Source organism: Limanda limanda, chromosome 8 (genome assembly GCF_963576545.1).
Source record: "Limanda limanda chromosome 8, fLimLim1.1, whole genome shotgun sequence".
Taxonomy (NCBI): domain Eukaryota; kingdom Metazoa; phylum Chordata; class Actinopteri; order Pleuronectiformes; family Pleuronectidae; genus Limanda; species Limanda limanda.
This window is the reverse complement of record NC_083643.1, coordinates 19403778-19423553: the sequence shown is the minus strand read 5'-3', so window position 1 is coordinate 19423553 and position 19776 is coordinate 19403778. Positions and strand designations below refer to the sequence as shown.

The 19776-nt window shown below is 39.6% G+C and overlaps 2 protein-coding genes across 5 annotated transcripts; one reads left to right on the top strand and one right to left on the bottom strand.

The window, feature by feature from the left end:
- Nucleotides 1–231: 231 nt before the first annotated feature.
- Nucleotides 232–4003, top strand: sycp3 (synaptonemal complex protein 3). Its single transcript, XM_061077095.1, has 8 exons — nucleotides 232–352; nucleotides 424–499; nucleotides 1255–1289; nucleotides 1408–1525; nucleotides 1668–1767; nucleotides 2282–2380; nucleotides 2897–3001; nucleotides 3950–4003. The coding sequence occupies exons 1-8, from the start codon at nucleotides 232–234 to the stop codon at nucleotides 4001–4003; spliced, it is 708 nt and encodes a 235-aa protein (XP_060933078.1).
- An 11726-nt stretch (nucleotides 4004–15729) lies between these two features.
- On the bottom strand, nucleotides 15730–19013 carry tnnt2d (troponin T2d, cardiac). Of its 4 annotated transcripts, XM_061076768.1 has the most exons (12): nucleotides 18976–19013; nucleotides 18682–18692; nucleotides 18583–18600; nucleotides 18455–18476; nucleotides 18311–18368; nucleotides 18035–18151; nucleotides 17878–17955; nucleotides 17682–17792; nucleotides 16753–16865; nucleotides 16573–16663; nucleotides 16150–16187; nucleotides 15730–15775 (listed from the first exon to the last, which is right to left on the bottom strand). In XM_061076768.1, exons 1-12 carry the CDS (start codon nucleotides 19011–19013, stop codon nucleotides 15730–15732), a joined length of 741 nt encoding a protein of 246 aa, XP_060932751.1. The 4 variants fall into 4 exon arrangements, with proteins under 4 accessions (XP_060932751.1, XP_060932752.1, XP_060932753.1 ...); XM_061076769.1 differs by lacking the exon at nucleotides 18583–18600; XM_061076770.1 differs by lacking the exons at nucleotides 18583–18600; nucleotides 18682–18692 and having other exon boundaries at nucleotides 18455–18479; nucleotides 18974–19013.
- Nucleotides 19014–19776: the final 763 nt, after the last annotated feature.

Below are 19776 nucleotides of genomic sequence, written 5' to 3'. Positions count from 1 at the left end.
TCTTTTTGTTAGCCACACTAGCTTAGCCTGGTGTAAGCTGGTTTCTGCTGAAGCTTCCCTCTGGTTAAAGGTTTAAACAACACTCGTTTTTTAGTTAAATAATTAAAGTTAAACTCCAGGTTTGTCCAGCTGTGTTTTAGTGAAGCTAGCTATATTAGCAGCGCAGGCTAAGCTAACGTTAGCTTGAAATACCGTATCAAGCTAACAGTTGACGCAGTGTTCAGATTGAAAATGGCGTCAGCGAGGAAACAGGTGAGGAGGAAACAGGTGGAGGAGAAATGTGACAAAGTGTTTGACTTCACTGAGGAAAAGAAGAAGGAGATGAGTGGATCAGAAGATGAAGCGATAGATGGTGAGTGAAGATGGAGATACAACTTTTTAATGAAGTAACACCACATTAATCCACAGTTTACATTTTCTAAGGTCAAACTCCCACAGTGGACAAGGTACCAAAGAAACGAGGTGCATCTGATATGGAGGAGGCTTCATGTGCTGTCGGGTACTTATATACACACTCTACTACTACTACATCAAATACTGTGACATATACACACTCTACTACTACTACTTCATCAAATACTCTGACATATACACTCTACTACTAGATACTGTGAAATGTACACACTCTACTAATACTAATACATTTAAATACTGTGACCTACACACTCTACTTCATTTATAAACTGAAATATAAACACTCAACTACTACTACTTCATCAAATACTGTGACATATACACACTCTACTACTACTATTTCATCAAATACTGTGACATATACACACGCTACTACTACTACTTCATCAAATACTGTGACATATACACACGCTACTACTACTACTTCATCAAATACTGTGACACACACTCTACTACAACTACTTCATCAAATACTGTGCCATACGCACTACTTCATTTAGATACTGTAAAATATACACACTTCTTCTTTTAGATACTGTGAAATATACACACTACTACTACTACTTCATTTAGATACTGTGAAATATACACACTACTACTAGATACTGTACTTCATTTAGAAACTGTGAAATATAAACACGCCACTTCCATTACTATATTTAGATACTGTGAAATATACACACTACTTCATTTAGATACTATGAAATATACACACTCTACTAGAACTACTTAATTTATATACTTTGAAACATACTCACATATTTTACTCTACGATTACTCTACTATTACTACTGTTTTCCCAGTGGCGTAGTACTTAACAGAGTAACTTTGTTTCCACAGAAACGAGGTCCAGACGATGCTGGAGAAGTTTGGAGGTTTGCAGCTTTTCCTTTCTCTGTCAGCAGCAGTTCTCTTGTATTGAGAAGTGAAAACATGCAGCTCTGCTCTGCAACAAGTGAAAGTCTAATGCAGTGAAGTTTGATCTGCCTCCAGCTGACATCAGCAAGGTGATGCAGGCCAAGAAGAAACGTCTGGAGTGTCTGACAAAGAGCTACATGAAGGGAAGTCAACACAAGCTGGAGCAGCTGTGGAGCAACTATCACAGCCAGAGGTTGGACTCTCTGCTGTCTGATGAAACTAGGCCTCTCTGTCGGACATCCTCCACACATTTGTGCTTTTGTTGTTATTTCATCACATTTTATCCCTTTGGAAAATGTAAACGAATGTTCACGTCATGGATTGTGTGTCTGCAGGCAGAAGATGAGTCAGCAGTACTCGCAGCAGGTGTCCACCGCGCTGCAGCAGTGGGAGACTGAAGCCCAGCGAGCTGAGGAGCAGGAGGAGAAGCTCAACGTCGGTTTGACTTTCTTAGTTGATTGGTTAGACGAGGTCACAGGTTTGATGCTCTGTGACCACCAGTTCTATATTGAATTTATACCACTTCACAAAGCGCTTCACGTTTAAATGTATATAGATCAGGTACACACATCCCAAATACACATACACATTCAGTGGGGTCCCAACGGCCAACGCCTTGTCGTCAGAAAACTCTGTTCGTATGCGAGTCAACCAGAAGTGAACTTATTCATTTAGCAACCTGCAAAACTGCTCCCTGTATGTTCTTGCAAAATTAAGTGAGGCAAGGATTAGACTGATGATGTGTGTGTCTGTATTCATGATGTGCACAGTAAGAAATCATGAATCATGCTTTAACACATCAGAGAGTTGTTATGTTGGAATAATGTTAAATTTAACAGCAAGTGGGTTTTTTGAATACAACATTTAATGCCATGACTAAAGTACTGAACTGTTATTTAGATGTTCTGTGAGTGCAGAGCATGTTTGTGATGAACTCTCCTCTCTGCAGAATCTGTTCCGACAGCAGCAGAAGATCCTGCAGCAGGCCCGAGTCGTGCAGAACCAGAAGCTGAAGACGGTCAGAGAGCTGTACGAGCAGTTTGTGAAGGTGAAGCTGTTAGAACTGACGTGGATGTTGAATGTTTTCATGTTGGTTGTTGTTCTCCTCTGCCCCCTGTTTACGCCCTGACACCCACAGAACGCCTCCAGAAGAGAATCCTCCATTTAGTCTGGTAGCATCTGGCCGGAGGGACAGGAGTGTAATTAAATGTTTTAAAAATTCAACTTGAAAATGATATGAAGGGATTAGATATATTTTTTCTAGGTTTCAGTAGGTAGTCATGTTTCTTAAACGTGATGTGAAATAATGTCCCATGTGTTGTGGTAATAAAAAAACAAGACAAATTATTCATTTTAAATTGACTAATGCATTTATCTGCTTCTTATCCAGATCCGGGCCCTGTTCACTGATTTATTTACCACATTATTAGAAGTTATTGTTAAATACTGTGAGAAGAGCTGATAAAAACGTAAAGTAAAAGTAAATGTGAGGTATGAGAACTACTGGTAGGGGGCGTCCTCACTGGTTTTCACTTGTTGAAGTGAAGTCGTCTGTTTCCTCCAGAACATGGAGGACATGGAGAAGAGCCATGACAGCTTCCTGCAGGGAGCCCAACAGGAGCTGAGGAAGGAGATGGCCACCCTGCAGAAGAAGATCCTCATGGACACAGTGAGTCACAGTTGATTGACAGACGGCAGTTTGATGTGCACTAAAGTCGCAACGTGGCCATAATACTTCAAATTGAATCTAACATTTTATATTATAAAGCTTAAAATAGTCCAGTTGTTTTCAGACATGAGCTCCAGGTAAAATCTCCAGAGTTTCTCCAGAGTTAGTGTTTCACACCTGAACAACACAGCAGCAGGTTCTCTGCACACTCGAGCTCTCACAACAGCATCGAATCCTCCTCATTCTTCAGATGAGAGGTGGAGCAGCCGGGTGCAGCAGACAGACAGGAAGTGACGTGTTAACTCTGCTGCGTGGATCATGTGATCATGTTTACATCACCTGACCCCGTCGTCAGCTCTTATCACCACAGACTCTTCCCATCTTCGTCTGTGTCTTCTACCACTTATTCACCAAAGATATTCGTTTACTTCTAGTTTCTTCATGTTTGTGTCTGTCACATGTTAGAAGCTCATCACACTTCTCCTGGATTTAGACTGTATACAGGAGTTCAGGGGGAGAAAGTCCGCAGAGATCCGGAGGCGCACACTCAGACACCTGCGCTCACACATGCACCTCCTCTGGAGAAAGTGCGGCGAATCCCTGGAGTTCAGTGCGTGTCTGAATCAGCTTTAAACTGTCATATTGGTTTAATATTGGATCTTTTTATTATTTACAAAAAAGACTAACATGACAGAAAATAATAACTAAATTTGAATATTTCAGCTTTTTCACTATTGTGAAATAAAGCTACAGCACAACATACATTAAACACAACAAAATGTTAAACATCCAACTGTAGTAACAATAAAAGACTGACCAACTAAAACGGGTGAAAACCCATCAATTATATCAGATGTTTTCTTACGCCTTTATTCTTTATTTATAATAATAATACAAATAGTGCATCTTCAACTTGGCCTGATTTGTGTTATTGATGTGTTTCCACAGCAACAGCAGGAGATGGCCACCGTCCGCAAGTCGCTGCAGTCCATGTTGTTCTAACCCACTGTTACCATAGCGACAGAGCTTATTCCTTCGTTCTGCAGAGTTGTCATGGTTACAGGCATCCTATGAACTTAATTTGGTTCCTGTTCATATCGGGACGTTGTCCTCCCTTTTTTGTTTAAGTAATACTTTGTGATTTCAATGAAAGTGTAAAAATTAATAAACACGGTTGTTTCTGTGAAATCCAGTTTATTCACCAGATTTTGTGTACATGTTCATTCACAGACTGTAATCTACATATATCATAGTATATAATCCACATCCTGCATCAGGACTTTCGCTTGATGAGTTTGATATTTAAATGAGTTCCAGTGCAGTTACGAAGAGAGAGACTTCCTTCTATCTGACTCAAAGTGATCAACACTGAACTGAAGCTCTTTACTTTGACTCAGAGGTTTTACACTGTGGATGATTTAAAGGGTTCGTCATCATTTTCATTCAAACGCTTCTCTGTTGTGGCTTAAGATGAGTAACACACAGCTATTGATCCACTATGTTACTGCTGCATCTTTAAAACTGGCACTAATAATATAACAGAAGTAAGAAAAGCAGAGAATTACTAAACTGTTGTAACCACTAGAATGTATTGGGATTGTATAAAAGTGTATTTAAGCTGTGCATCCATTTTAATCACGTGTTAGCAGGAAACTCAGTTGAGATATTTTATGCGGATCATTTAGCCATTGAAAATGTAATCACACAGAATCCATATTAACATCTTCATGATCCAATATTTGATCTGCATTCCAGCTGTCTTCTACGTGCGTGTCACCACTTATTCACCAAAGCTATTCGATTACTTTTAGTTTCTTCATGTTTGTGTCTGTCACATGTGAGAAGCTCATCAGACTTCTCCTGGATTTATACTTTATACAGGAGTTCAGGGTGAGAAAGTCCGCAGAGATCCGGAGGCGCACACTCAGACATTTGCGTTCACTTCACACATGCACCTCCTCTGGAGAAAGTGCGGCGAATCCCTGGAGTTCAGTGCGTGTCTGAATCAGCTTTAATAATATATCAGAAGTAAGAAGCAGAGAATTACTAAACTGTTGTAACCACTATAATGTATTGGGATTGTATAAAAGTGTATTTAGGCACACTGGAGAAAGCAGCTCACATTTTTATTTTCTCACTGATGTGTAATCATTAATTTGGCTGCGGTTGAGTTGTGCTTGGGGTTACAGGGCATTAATACCAAGGCCACCTCCGTGCATTGCTTCCTAACCCTGTGTATTCATCCTGTGTTAGCGAATGGTAAGTCATCAGTCAGTCTAACTCATGGTGAAGTGAAAGAAAACACTAACAGGAAAATTCATTATAGACCTCAGTGTTTGTTCACTGCGGGTGGTTTACCTACAGAGTTACATATAAGCTGAGAGCTCTGCAAGGACTGCATGTGTAGAGTGTTTAGAGCGTGAACTGTCCTGACTAATGACTCCTTTTAATTGATTTATATTTAATTTGAGCTTACGTGTGCTGATGTTAATAGTAAAGTCCTTTGTATTCATAGTTTTCATCTGAGTAAACCACACGTTTATTTTATTTTACCCCTCAGATATGCTGATATGTGTTCTGTTGGAACTACTTCCAATTTAAATGTCTCATCATTAAACATCTACAGACTTAAATCTTCCACTTCTCTTTTGGCTCTGTCTGTTTTGCACCCATGAATAAAAAACACTTCATTATCATAGTTGTGTTGGGATTATATTGAGTTTGTGTTTTGAATGTGTGCGATTAATCTTGTGAAGGAACAAGAACATCATCAGTATTGTGTAAATATGTATCTTGTGTGTGAATCAGTTATTTGTTATATAACGTAGTTTAGTATGTTTTTATATTATGTTTTTTTTATAAATACATAAGCAATATTTATATATATTTATTTATTGTACCTCGATCATTAATTGGACTACTACTTACGACAGTAAAAGTACTGATAGGTGTTATGATACATATATAATGTGTGATGCTGTTTGAAAAAAAACAGCTTGTTGTATTTTTTTGAATAGAGAGATCAAAGGCAATTAGCGCGTCACCTGGACTATAAAAGTGACATTAAGCATCAGTTTCATCAATACACCTGTGGAGCTCAGCGAGAAACACACGGAGAAACTTCTGGATTGGACATTTGACTTTCTTAACTTTAATCTCAAAGAAGCAGTTGAAAGTAATGGATTGTAACGCTCATGTTTACGGGTTGGTGGAGAACATGGAGATGTACGATGAGCTGGAAGAGACCTGGGCGATTGCGGCGGCGATCTTTGGAGACCCGAGCGACCCCACACCTCCTCAGGCCGTCCCAGTAGAAGACTGGTTCTACCCCCAGGAGGAGATCCCTGATGAATACCTCCCCCTGGCGGAGACAGGTCTCACCCTGGAGCAGCTGATGGAGGATCTCCTCTCGGACCTGGTCGCTCCGCTGATGTACCCGCAGCAGAGCCTCCTGCAGCCGGGTCCGGTACACTGCCACACACAGGTAAGGTCCACAGCTGCAGGTTAGAGATAGATTCACAAGAACTGGATCAATACCTGGGTCCGAAAGAGACTTTAACACAGAAATGGCAGCTCACAGCAGCCAAATCTGTTAAGAGGTTAGTCTCTCTTAGGGATGTTTACTTTTGAATAAGCTTCCTGTGACCCCCCCCCCCCCCCCCCCCCCCCCCCAAACATCCTCCAAGGCGTCGTTCTGTCATTGAATTCAGGGTCAGTTATAAAGTTTAAAGGTTCATTTTAAGACATTTAGTTCAATGTAAATTGAAAAAAACTATAGACCAACAAGCTAGCGGGCTAATATTCTAACGGGCGGATATGCTAATCGTCTAATATGCTAGAGGGCTAATGTGATAGTATGCTAGCGGGCTAAAATGCTAACGATCAAATATGCTAATCGTCTAATATGCTATCAGGCTAATGTGATAATGGCCTAACATGTTAGCTGGGTAATATGCTAGTGGGGTTTACACAATTTCAAGGTGAAAACCTATTTATGTTTCAAATATTGTTTAAAGGCTGATTACCATTAAGTTAAATAACCTGTGTTCTTTCAATGTGTCATATGTGAAGTTTAGTTTGTACTTGCTATGCAATGCACGTGTTGTACCTGAGTAATAATGTGTTTTTGTATATATTTTACTTACGTTTCTCACGACATGCTTGTCTGCAAACAAATTCCAGTGACCAAAAGGAACGCCTTGTGTTTGTGTTTTAACTGAATGGAGTCACATTGACAATGTTAAGATGAAATGATTATACAAGGGTCTGGTATTTATGTGCAAGTTATGTTTTTGACTGATGACACAGAGGATGCAGTTTGTCTGACCTCCTGTTTTTGTGTTTTCACGTCTCCAGTTTCAACAAACAGAGACTCACACCAAATACCCGGAGGTGAAGCTGAGACCCATTGGAGTATTGTAAGTACACACACATACACACACACACACACACACACACATACACACACACACACACACACACACACACACACACACACACACACACACACACACACACACACACACACACACACACATACACACACCTACAAGGCTCTGTTTTTATCTTCAACCCCACTTTTATCTGTCATCTAATGTGTCTGATTCTGTTTCTGTAGTGATCAAAAGGTGATCTACGGGGCCCCAGGAGACAGAGTTCCTCCTCCAGTGAACGCCCGCAGTACACGGTAAGTCTTATATTTCATTTATTTATATTGACTTGTGCACCAAGGAACCAGTGAACATGTTTGTTTCTTTCCTCACAGTTTTACCAGGGGTAATTCATGCTCTCTGTCTGTTTTGTTCTGTGCCACAGAGGGAGAAAGTGTGTGATCGAGCAGGAAGACGACATGCAGTACGTCAAGAAGCCGCCCAACGCCTTCATGCTGTACAGGCAGGAGCAGAGGCCCAAAGTTTTGGCCGAACTCCGGAACTCTGACTGTGCGGCCGTCAACACCATCATTGGACAGATGGTAAGTGTCTTTGAGACTCTGTGTCACACAAACTTCACCTCACCGAGCAGCGTCTAACACAACACTTCTTATACCTCTGGATCTGTTCATATTGTGTTTGTGCACTTGTCAGCTTGCACTTACGTGTGGTTGTGTGTGGTTGTGAGCACTGTTAACTGACATGTTGTGTGTCCACAGTGGAAGGCGCTCTCTGAAAAGCAGCAGAAGAAATATTATGATGAATCTGGGAGGCTGAGGCAGATCCACAGCCAGCTCTACCCTGGCTGGTCATCAAGGGACAATTATGTAAGTTCACTGCTCCCATAAAACTCGTACATGTTCACGTTGTTACTTTACATGATGCAACACTGAGGTTTTATCAGCTGATGTCAGATAGAATGTTTAAAGTATTTATTTTTGGTTTACAGGGAAAAAAGAGGAAGAGGAGCCCGAGGAGATCATCTAAGACTGTCAATGGGGTCTCTCCAGGAAGTGGCCGTCCTTCCCGCTTTGCTCCTTCATGGAGAAATGCATGTTACAATTCATAAGGAGCAGTTTGAGCCTCCTCCCCTCACAGCACATCTCCACTGACTCCTGCTGTTTTTTTTATTATATTTTACTCTATTTTTATACAATCTTACCTTGTGACTGTCTATGAGTCAATCTTGGTGTTTTTTAAAGTTGTTCATATTTTACAATTTATCTTTTTAATAATGTTTACCTCTACTTATTATGATTGTAAAGCACTTTGGCTCCACTCTTGACTGTTGTTTTTAATATCTGCACGTATAAATAATGAAATGAAATGATTCCTCTAATCACGTCCTGGTCTGAGTTTTGATTGAAAGCTATTGTAACAAGTTCCATTTGAAATACTTGATAGCATTCAGTTTAGTTTTACACAATCATGTCTAAGTCTTTGTGAGAGTTATCCTCATGCGGCGTCCTCAAAGCTTGTATAATCTTGCGTTTGCTGTTTGTTTGCGTGTGTGTGTGTGAGGGAGAGAAAGGCATATGTACATATGACTCATTAGAAAGTGTATGTACAGTAATAAACTACCAATAAACAAGGCATCCTCCTCTGTCAACTCCACCAAGGTTATGTTTTCTTGTCTGTTTGTTGTTCTGCAACACAGGGTATTTTTCAACATTAATCCTTCATTTTCAGGCATTACAGTTTTTCTCAATTGGTTTTGGCTCATTTCACGAAACAGAAATGACATTCTCAAAACAACACGTGCAAACCTCCAAACCACTGGGCACTTGTTCACAACAGATTGGAAGATCTCATTCCTTTAATCAAATTGCAATTGTATTAGCACAGCCTTGCACATAGCACAATTTTCATATGATTTAGGACACCTTGCAAACGGTTAGGTACAATTGCCTTCAGTTAGCCCAATTACCAATTGAATATGTCTTGCTGGTCTAAACTGAATGTTGCTTCTCAGTCAAGTGGTTGTTCTCTGCAGAACATGTTGGCATCATTTCCTTGTTTACATCATCACCTGCACAATAGTTCACTCCACTGTCAAAATCTTTCAGGCACATAATACCATGAAAAACATCATGGTATATACTGTAATATGGATCTCTTGGATCATTGGCCTAATTTTCATGTGCAACTAGAACTTTACTAACCATGGCGAGTTTCACACAACCAATCACCAATCACACAGTAAGTTTAGTTAGCTGACAGGTGCTATCCAGGAGCATAAAGCACTGACCAAGTTCAGTACAATTTATGAACATGGAGGCACCTGGCCAGGAAAACAACCAAGGGCAACTGCCTACTTGAGAAAGAGGAGGAAGAAGAAGAGGAAGAGGAGCAAGGGTGCGTGGTGGTGGAGAAGGGGGAAGAGGCCGAGGAGGACGAAGACAACAATTTGTGACAGATGAAATTCGGGCTACACTTGTGGACCATGTGGTCAACCATGGCCTCACAATGGCAGAGGCAGGTCATCGAGTTCAGCCTAATGTGCCACGCTCTACAGTGTCCTCTATCATCCAAACATTCCGCAGGGAAAACAGGTATGTGGTCAGTCAACTATGGAATTATTGATGGTAGAGTTAACTGTAATATTTAAATTTATTGAACTAAAGTCAAAGTAAACAACTAAATACAAATGGTAATAGTGTCTATTCCCACACATTTTTCATTGTGTGGGACAATGTAAGCTTCCACCGTGGCCCGCTCATCAGGGCGTGTTTCACTGCCATCCAAGAATGCTGATGGTGCCCCTATCACCTTACTCCCCATTCCTCAATCCTATCAAGGAGTTTTTATCTGCATGGAGGTGGAGGGTCTATGAGCATCGGGCTCAAAACAAGAGGTCCCTTCTCCAGGCAATGGATGCTGCTTGTGGTGATGTCACAGCAGAGCAGTGTCAGGGATGGTTGCAGCATGCACGCCGATTCTTCCCCCGTTGCATAGCAAGGGAGAACATCAGATGTGATGTTGATGAAAGTCTGTGGCCAGACAGACGTGAGCGTGAGGATGAGCAGGAGAGTGAGGATGAAAACTAGTGAAACTCCAGCTTTACTTTAGTTTCTTACTTTATGTGTTGTTAGTGTAGGCTATACCTAATTTTAGTTTTGATGTGCTTATTGTCCCACAGTATATTGTGCTGTACACATTTTTTGTTACTGTAACCACGATGTATGGCAATTACTGTAACAATATCCATGGCTGTATGACTGCAATAAAGTATTTTATGTGAAACCTTGAATTAATCTTTTTTCTGTTTACACATAGTATTCTGGAAAGAAAACATCTACTGTAAGCATTCAGTGTCAAAGGACTGAGCCAAGATTGAAATGTGCACATGAGGGATATTTCTATGGTCCAGTGCCATACTGACAAAACATCTAAACATTTTGACCTGTAGTGTTTAAACAATCCCAAAGGGACTTTTCATTTTGGGGGCAGTGACTGTTTGTATGAGAAAAGGATTTAGTTTTGACTGATGAGTTGTCTGTTTTGGGAGAGATATGACCTTTTGCAGGTGTGCCATGGAGTTTTGCTGAACCATCTAGGTTATTTTGGCAAATGTATTTAAACCTTGGAGAATGTCCTTTTTCCCCCGAGAGATGAGCCACAGCAATCGAGAAGGAACTTTTCATTTTGGGGGCACTGATTATTTATATGAGAAAATGATTTGGTTTTGAAGCTTGAGTTAACTGTTTTGGGTGAGATATGACCTTTTGAAGGTGATCCATGTAGTTGTGCTGAACCATATAGGCTATTTTGCCAATTGCACTTAGTGCTCTGAGAATGTCATTTCTGTTTCGTGAAATGAGCCAAACCAATTGAGAAAAACTGTAATTCTCTGACCTGATATGGATCTTTACAAGGATTGCGCACACTCATAGATATACGTCCCTAAACACAAGTCATGAGTTACTCTCTGTGAAATCAATGAAATTGTTGTAAAAGACCCTATAAGAAAGTGAATAACAACAGTTATACGTCATATTCATCTTACTTATTATTAGAAGACTTGTCTCATATGAACGTACCTTTCTCTAGGTCCAGGAAAAACGTTGGTGGTACATTCAGACACTCTGCCTGCTTGATAAACTCCTGCTTCTCGGAAACAGACACTTCACTTCTCCTGCCTGAGGGACAGAGCAGGTGTAAAGCAGATGAACTAGTGAGTGTGTGCACAGTCATTCAAGTAAATCCAATCTGTGTACACATAGTATTCTGGAAAGAAAACATCTACTGAAACCATTCAGTGTCAAAGGACTGAGCCAAGATTGAAATGTGCACATGAGGGATATTTCTATGGTCCACTGCCATACTGACAAAACATCTAAACATTTTGACCTGTAGTGTTTAAACAATGCCAAAGGGACTTTTCATTTTGGGGGCACTGACTATTTGTATGAGAAAAGGATTTAGTTTTGACTGATACGTTGTCTGTTTTGGGAGAGATATGACCTTTTGCAGGTGAGCCATGGAGTTTTGCTGAACCATCTAGGTTATTTTGGCAAATGTATTTAAACCTTGGAGAATGTCCTTTTCCCCCCGAGAGATGAGCAACAGCAATCGAGAAGGAACTTTTCATTTTGGGGGCACTGACTATTTATATGAGAAAATGATTTGGTTTTGAAGCTTGAGTTAACTGTTTTGGGTGATATATGACCTTTTGAAGGTGATCCATGTAGTTGTGCTGAACCATATAGGCTGTTTTGCCAATTGCACTTAGTGCTCTGAGAATGTCATTTCTGTTTTGTGAAATGAGCCAAAGCAACCGAGAAAAACTGTAAGCTGTGCATCCATTTTAATCACGTGTTAGCAGGAAACTCAGTTGAGATATTTTCAGCAGATCATTTAGCCATGGAAAATGCCACACGCTGTGTGTTTCCGGTTGCAGTAAACCGCACTAGAGAAAGAAACATTTTTATTTTCTCACTGATGTGAAGTCACATTATTGTGGCTACGGTTGTAAAGCGCTAAACAACACGGTTGTTTCTGTGAAATCCAGTTAATTCACCAGATTTTGTGTACATGTTCATTCACAGACTGTAATCTACATATATCATAGTATATAATCTACATTCTGCATCATTACGTTAGCTTGATGAGTTTGATATTTAAATGAGTTCCAATGCAGTTACGAAGAGAAAGACTTCCTTCTATCTTACTCAAAGTGATCAACAATGAACTGAAGGTCTTTACTTTGACTCAGAGGTTTTACACTGTGGATGATTTAAAGGGTTCGTCATCATTTTCATTCAAACGCTTCTGTGTTGTGGCTTAAGATGAGTAACACACGGCTATTGATCCACTATGTTACTGCTGCATCTTTAAAACTGGCACTAATAATATAACAGAAGTAAGAAAAGCAGAGAATTACTAAACTGTTGTAACCACTAGAATATATTGGGATTGTATAAAAAATGTGTAAGTGTCTTTAAAATCCACTGAAAGAGAAGCTTGTACCCTCTCATGTAACTGGAGGTTAACGCTGATGGAGAGAACTCCTAATTGCATTGTGCTTATTTAACCTCTGAAGCTGTGCATCCATTTTAATCACGTGTTAGCAGGAAACTTAGTTGAGATATTTTCAGCGGATCATTTAGCCATGGAAAATGTAATCACACAGAATCCATATTAACGTCTTCATAATACAATATTTGATCTGCATTCCAGCTGAGTCACATCAGAGGTTTGGCGAATAAGTAAAAACCTTTTTTTTAAAAACGTTTCAGCACAGAAGAGGTATCATATATAGGTCTGAAGATGATGTGGATCATTTCAATAACCAACTTCATTATAAACCCACATCTGCAGTGTGAAAAATACCCTGTGTTCTGCAACACAGGGTATTTTTCAACATTAATCCTTAATTTTCAGGCATTGATTCTCTGACCTGATATGGATCTTTACAAGGACACAAGTCATGAGTTACTCTGTGAAATCAATGAAATTATTGTAAAAGACCCTATAAGAAAGTGAAGAACAACAGTCATACGTTATATTCATCTTACTTTTTATTAGAAGACTTGTCTTCACATAGACTTGGTGTTTTCATTATGTTGTGAGTAGTTGATTTTATTTGAATCATATCCCCCCCCAGAGATCAGTTTGGACACGTCTACCAACCTGCTTGCCTGCTCGGCATGCCTGGGGGGGAATAATCACGTGGACAAGCACCTGCAATGTCGAGAGGATTGTGAATTCCTTTTTATTTTCTATCCGGGAGAACAGGGCATTTCACAGGTACACAAGTTTATCATCCCACAGTCAATCCAGTGCTTCGGATTTATAGGCATAGTGAAAACCCCATAGTGTGGGATCTAATATAAATCCAACTTCACTTGGAAATTAAATGGACAGTTGCAATGGTTTGTATGTGTTTATGTGACAGATATGCATTTTACTGCTGGTTGTGCTGTATTAAGTTGCTGTATTAAGTTTGTTAATGGTCACACAACAGTTGAAATACTGCAGCTTCGGCACAAATGAAGACCCCAGTCAAATTTTGTTTAGACGACTAAAGGTTCTGGTACATTCTGGATTCACATGCACTGTAAAAACTCTTAACCTTATAAAAAGAAATCTAAATATGCAATAAAAAACTGCATTAAACACGTGCAGTGAATAGCTCATATGAACGTGCCTTTCTCTAGGTCCAGGAAAAATGGTGGTGGTACATTCAGACACTCTGCCTGCTTGACGGAAACAGACACTTCACTTCTCCTGCCTGAGCAATAGAGCAGGTGTAAAGCAGATGAACTAGTGAGTGTGTGCACAGTCATTTAAGTAAATCCAAAGATGGCACAATTTGCTGATCCCTAAATTGACTATAAAAGTCTTGCTTCCTTTAGGATTCAGTATGACAACAACATGATATTCTGACGAACGTTTGAGAGGTGGCCTGTTCACATCCTATACCATATTGAGGAAAACCACCAATTTATCAATGCAAAAATATTCCGTAGCAAAGTAAAGCACAGTGAAATCCCACTTTAGTAAAAGATATTATCAATGTACTAAATGTATCAGAAGTAAAAGTTGTAGGTAAAGTACAAGAACTTTGAAACACACTCCCTTGGATTTAATTATACTGCATGTATGTTTGTATCAGTCCACCACCTAGTCTGTATAGATGGCGACACGTCTCCCACTTCCTCCCTCTTTCCAGAAATAAATGACAAATATCCCTGATATGAACGCTGCCATCTCGTGCATTTGTAGCCAGAATCTGTGAGGTAGCAATCGGGGGATGGAGCTGATACACACGCTCGACAAATCGTGAGTCAGTCTCAGCTGTCAATCATAATGTTTCATCCTGTTTTATAGCATCAAATAACTAATTAAAACGAGTGGAAATGTTACAACTTGGACAAACAGGAGTGTGATAAGGACTACTTAACCTGGCAGAAAACATCTCTGAGATAAATCTTTTTGACTCTTTAGTTTGATACATGTCCCAGGGGAGGCAGGGTTAATGACCTACACTGCAGCCGGCCACCAGGTGGCGATCAAGACCCTTTGGCTTCCCTTTTGAGGAGCATGTCATCCTTCTTTACAGTCCATTATTGTGTCATGACATCATCGGAATATATTGGAATTTTGGATCATTATAATGAGGTACCTTGATTAATCAGGTATTTCATTTAGGGGGTTAGCAGAGAACAGACTGTGATTACATCTCCCATCGGTCTGTGTGTCTTTATTCTTACTCAGGAAGTTCAGGCGTTTGATTGGGTTTTTCTGAGGAGAACTCAAGTGTCTTGAGTATAAAACAAAAAACTAAATATGAGGCTTGGCAACGGACTGACAGGTTAATGCATTTGATTAATTAATGGAATATGATTTTGCTTTAAACTCTGCTGAGAGTTGCAAATGTGAGTTTCATTGTTTGTGCGGGGTTTATTCTGATCTGAGCTGTGTTGGTGATTCACTATTGTGACTGTTTGATGATTTGAGGGGAAAACTGGGTCCGCGGATTCCTTCCTTCAACATCATCTTCAACAACACTCAGCTGCTTGAATTACACGACAGTTGCGTTCAGTTCATCGTTCTAATAAAAACACTGCATTCTGTTATTATTGAGCTTTTGTAAAACATCTTCTGCTCCTAATCTTTATGTTCAACAAAATTTCACAGAAACAAACAATCTGCAGCAGAGTGGATGTAATGAGTTATTTATTGCTATGATATCATGTTTAGTGACACGTAATCCAACACAACAGAACAATGAATACACATCAGACACATGGGCCGACCGCCGAGTGTCTCGGTCCGCCTCGTCCTCAAGCGGCTTTACCTCAGCCGGCCGCCCAGCTTACCCTTGCCACGACCTTTAGCACTGAAATGGAACAGCAGAGGAAACCATTCAGCAGTGAAACCAAGTAGCTGATCGATAGGTTGTGTTTTGGCTCAAAATAGTTTTGTTAAAAACAGACCCAAATGGCATTAAATATATTGTCTTTATAAGTGCTGTTTCATTATGATGGTAATCCGTCTCGGTTTGCTCCAGTTATGATCAAATGGAAAATATAAAAATATTTAAAGTTGTTTTATAGCACGTTTCCAGTCTGAGCCACAGATGCTATATCTTTACAGTATTTGCCTTGAGAATAAAAATCTATTTATCTCCTTCATAGGCACGAATATGTTTCACAGATAAGTCAATAAGTTTCGGGATGTAAATCCACTATATTGAGGGGTTTCTGTTCTTACCTCTGGTGATCCTGGACTCGAGCAAGAAGCTGGTTAATCTGGAAGGACACAAACTTTGTTAAGCAACAACGAAACACACTTACGATACCTGACATGTCCGCTAGAGGCTGCTAACATCACTCTAGAAACTAGAATAAACCAAATTGTAACTTGGAGGACCAGCTTTAATTTAGAGTTCTTATCCCATTTTTCCCCTCAGAGATACCACATCACAAATAAGATAATGGAGCAATCATCCCAGAAAATAAACTTTCTGTCAATGATTGTCTCTAATTAAGGATTAGACTGCCTCACACTGAGGTATTTCTTTCAATAATCCCTTAACAGATTTAAGATGGACGGGCTCTTTCAGGTTCTGTGTTACATAATACCTTGTTTTAACTTTAGTGACATCATTATTGTATTATAAAAGAGATAACTCACATCATATTTCTGTCTTTTGAGTTTCTCACTGAGGTCAAACTTCTCAGCTTCCAGACCCATCAGCCACTGCCACAGCTCATTTGCCTTCTCCCTGATGATGAAATGTAAAACGTATTCAATCAAATTTTGGGTTTATTTGAGATTTACCATGAACCAGCTCTATGCAGAGGTTTTTCTTACTTGAGTTTATCTTCGTTCAGATGATCAATGTTGAAAGTCTTCCTGCGGTCAGCCAGGATCTTCTTCTTCTTCTCCCTCTCGGTTTGCTTCTTACCTCCTTTTCTGTTGTCAGTCTGTATTTAGTCAAACACACAAGTCAATCTGAATGCAACAATAATATGTATAATGTTTTTCAATCATCTTTTTCCAACTCAGGATTGATGAGTTAAAAAAAGTAAAATAAAAAAATATTAATGGTTATTTTAGTTCATGTAGCTTCCCAACGGCCAATGGGTAACACACTACTATTATACCATAGTGGTAAAGGAAGTATTCAAATATTTTAATGAATAACTATTTTACCAGCTATTGCAATAGTCTAGAATTGTCTTCCCTGTGATTGTTTTATTAGAATACAATATATCATAATTGTTAGAGTATTATTACCTTCACCAAGGAGGTAATGTTTTCATTCTGTCAGCCGGTCAGTTAGTAAGGTAGTTATTTAGTTATTTAAATAGTTAGTTAGTTGGCAGAATTACCAATTATCAAATAATCAGGCACATTTATTGGACTGATATTTATGAGTGTGTGCACTGAAGTGCTTGATTGAATTTAAGGGGATTGTGAAGATTTGAGCATCGTTTACATGTTTTAGATATTTTTCATATCTGTTGAGTAATTTAACATTTTCCAAATAAATAAAGTTGTTTTTAAAATCTGGAGGAGAAAAAGTACAATGTTTGCCACTCAAACGTAGTTTACAGGAGCATAAGCTGCATGGGAAAACTCAAATTTGTAGACTTGTACTGATTCATACCGTTGTAATATTTACATGTTTGTAGCCTTTGTCCAGTAGTAATTAATTGAGTCAAGCCACAGCACCAGTTCTTGAGTTGGATTATTAGGTTTCACATTGGAAAAGTAGAGGCCATGAAAAGCCGAATGACCTTTTGTCCAGCACTGTACTGCTGGGTCATGCTGGAGAGAGCCTTCTTCTTCTTGGCGTCATCTCCCATCTTCTTACGCTGGTCATCCATCTCCCTACGTTCCTTCTCCTCCTGTGAACCAGCAGAGAGGAAACGTCATGTGTGGTTTGATCATCTGGAGCTGGAGGTTATGAACGAATGTGCACTGTGATCTTACCAAAAGTCTGGCCTGTCTCTCCTTCTCTCTCTCTGACCTGACCCTCTGCTGCTCTGCCCTCTCTGCACGACGCTTCTCCTGAAACACACACACACACAGACACCGTCAGTGTCACATAGTCACAGTGATTTTTGGACCAAACAGGTGACACACTCACGATTCTGTTCACGAGGGCGATGAGCTCCTCCTCCTCTTTCTTCCTCTGGATGAAGTGAGCCTCGATGAGAGACTGCAGCTCAGACAGATCCTTATCCAGACGCTTTCTGTGGATGTCCTGATATCAAACCCACATCAGAGATGGTCACAATGTGTATTTGTGTGTGTTTGTGTGTGTGTGTTTTTGTGTGTGTTTGTGTGTGTATGTGTGTGTGTGTGTGTTGTTTGTGAGATAACATTTCTTTCAAAAAGCAGAAGTTCAATAAGATTAACTCACGTCAAAATCCACTTTATCCCCATCAGGGATCTTTGGGGCGGATACATTTGTCATAAACCTGCAGTGGTGAAAAGGACATTATTGTTTTATTTGCATTAAGGGATGTTTCTCTTTTCTTAACATAAGCATATCCGGGATTCTTACTTAGGCTTCGACTTCGACTCATCTGGAACAAAGAAAAGAAAGTAAAAGTCATTATGAATAAAGTGACGAGTGGAAGAAGTAATTAATAAACTTAATAAATGAAAATCATTGAAAGACGTTCTTCTCACCTACTGCCTCCTCTTGTGCTGTTGATCAGAAGCATGAATAATTAGAAAAAGGGTGTGGAAAGAATGTGCCATAAAAGCAAACAGTTTGAATTGTCTTACCTCCCTCCTCCCTTCAGCGGGAACAGAACAGTAGTGTTGACAAAAGAGGAAACAATTTTGATTAGTTAATATGATGCATTTACCCAATAAAGAAAATGAACATAAATGGACAAATACTCCTTGTGAATGTAAAAATGATATTACATACTCCTCCCTTCAGCAGTCACAGAACGGTAGTGTTGGCAAAAGAAAGAATAAACAGTTGATCAGCTTTTATCATGATGTGTTAACTAAATAAATGGTATAAATGAAAGGATGAATACTGCGCATGGGTGTGGAAATTATTTTACGTACTGCACTTCCTCCTCCAGGACTTCTTCTGTGTCAGACATCTTGTTATGGATGAGCTCAGCAAGATGGATCCGGCCTGTTGGTTATTTTTAGATGGCAAAACATTTGTGATCATTTAACAACGCAGAGCACGTCATGACTGAGAGTTCTCATAGTTTACAGCGGGTGCCAGTACTGAGCTAAACGGCTGAACTCACTGAGGCAGTAGAAGAAGAAGTTATATTGTGTTTTACAGCAGCAACAGCAGCAACAGGTGCAAGTTCATGAGCACCATGAATCCTTCACTTTACAAGTATTGCATATTGCATTCAACAACTACAGAAGCTAAATAAGGAAATTACAAACTGTACGATCTGTTTGAATGTTTCGCAGGTGCTATAAGCTCTTTTGTAATTGTAAATAGGTCATTTAATTGAATTTGAGTCACATTAAAAGTTGAATTTTCACTATGAAATAATTGTACTTCAGTCACATTTGGTTCAAACAAACGTTTTGCAGCAAGAAAAGACTGAACCATGAAGGTGAAAACATTTTCTTTTTCATCCTGATTGTGTTTTTTTCCAAGTATCTGAACACAGGTAATTATTAAAAATTACAACATTAGATTAACTCTTTTATTCCGTAAACAGCATTTTAAGGAGCAGGACATATTCTATACAAATGCATCACAAGATCTAATGACTTCAGAGTACGAGAGCGTCCTTACCTGTGACCCCGACGTAAGGAGCTCAGAGACGAGCGACCAACTTCAGCTCCTTGAGTTTCACCAGCAGGTTGAGCATCAAGGATACATAGTCCCACCCT

Bases quoted from the DNA above. Each gene is read 5' to 3' on its own strand.
- sycp3 (XM_061077095.1), top strand. From the start codon at position 232: ATGGCGTCAGCGAGGAAACAGGTGAGGAGGAAACAGGTGGAGGAGAAA. The intron at 1,526-1,667 runs GTTGGACTCTCT...GTGTGTCTGCAG, and splicing joins AGCAACTATCACAGCCAGAG to GCAGAAGATGAGTCAGCAGT. The intron at 3,002-3,949 runs GTGAGTCACAGT...GTGTTTCCACAG, and splicing joins AGAAGATCCTCATGGACACA to CAACAGCAGGAGATGGCCAC.
- tnnt2d (XM_061076768.1), bottom strand. From the start codon at position 19,013: ATGTCTGACACAGAAGAAGTCCTGGAGGAGGAAGTGCA. The intron at 18,369-18,454 runs GTAAGAATCCCG...TCACCACTGCAG, and splicing joins GAGTCGAAGTCGAAGCCTAA to GTTTATGACAAATGTATCCG. The intron at 17,956-18,034 runs GTGAGTGTGTCA...TGTGTGTTTCAG, and splicing joins TCGCCCTCGTGAACAGAATC to GAGAAGCGTCGTGCAGAGAG.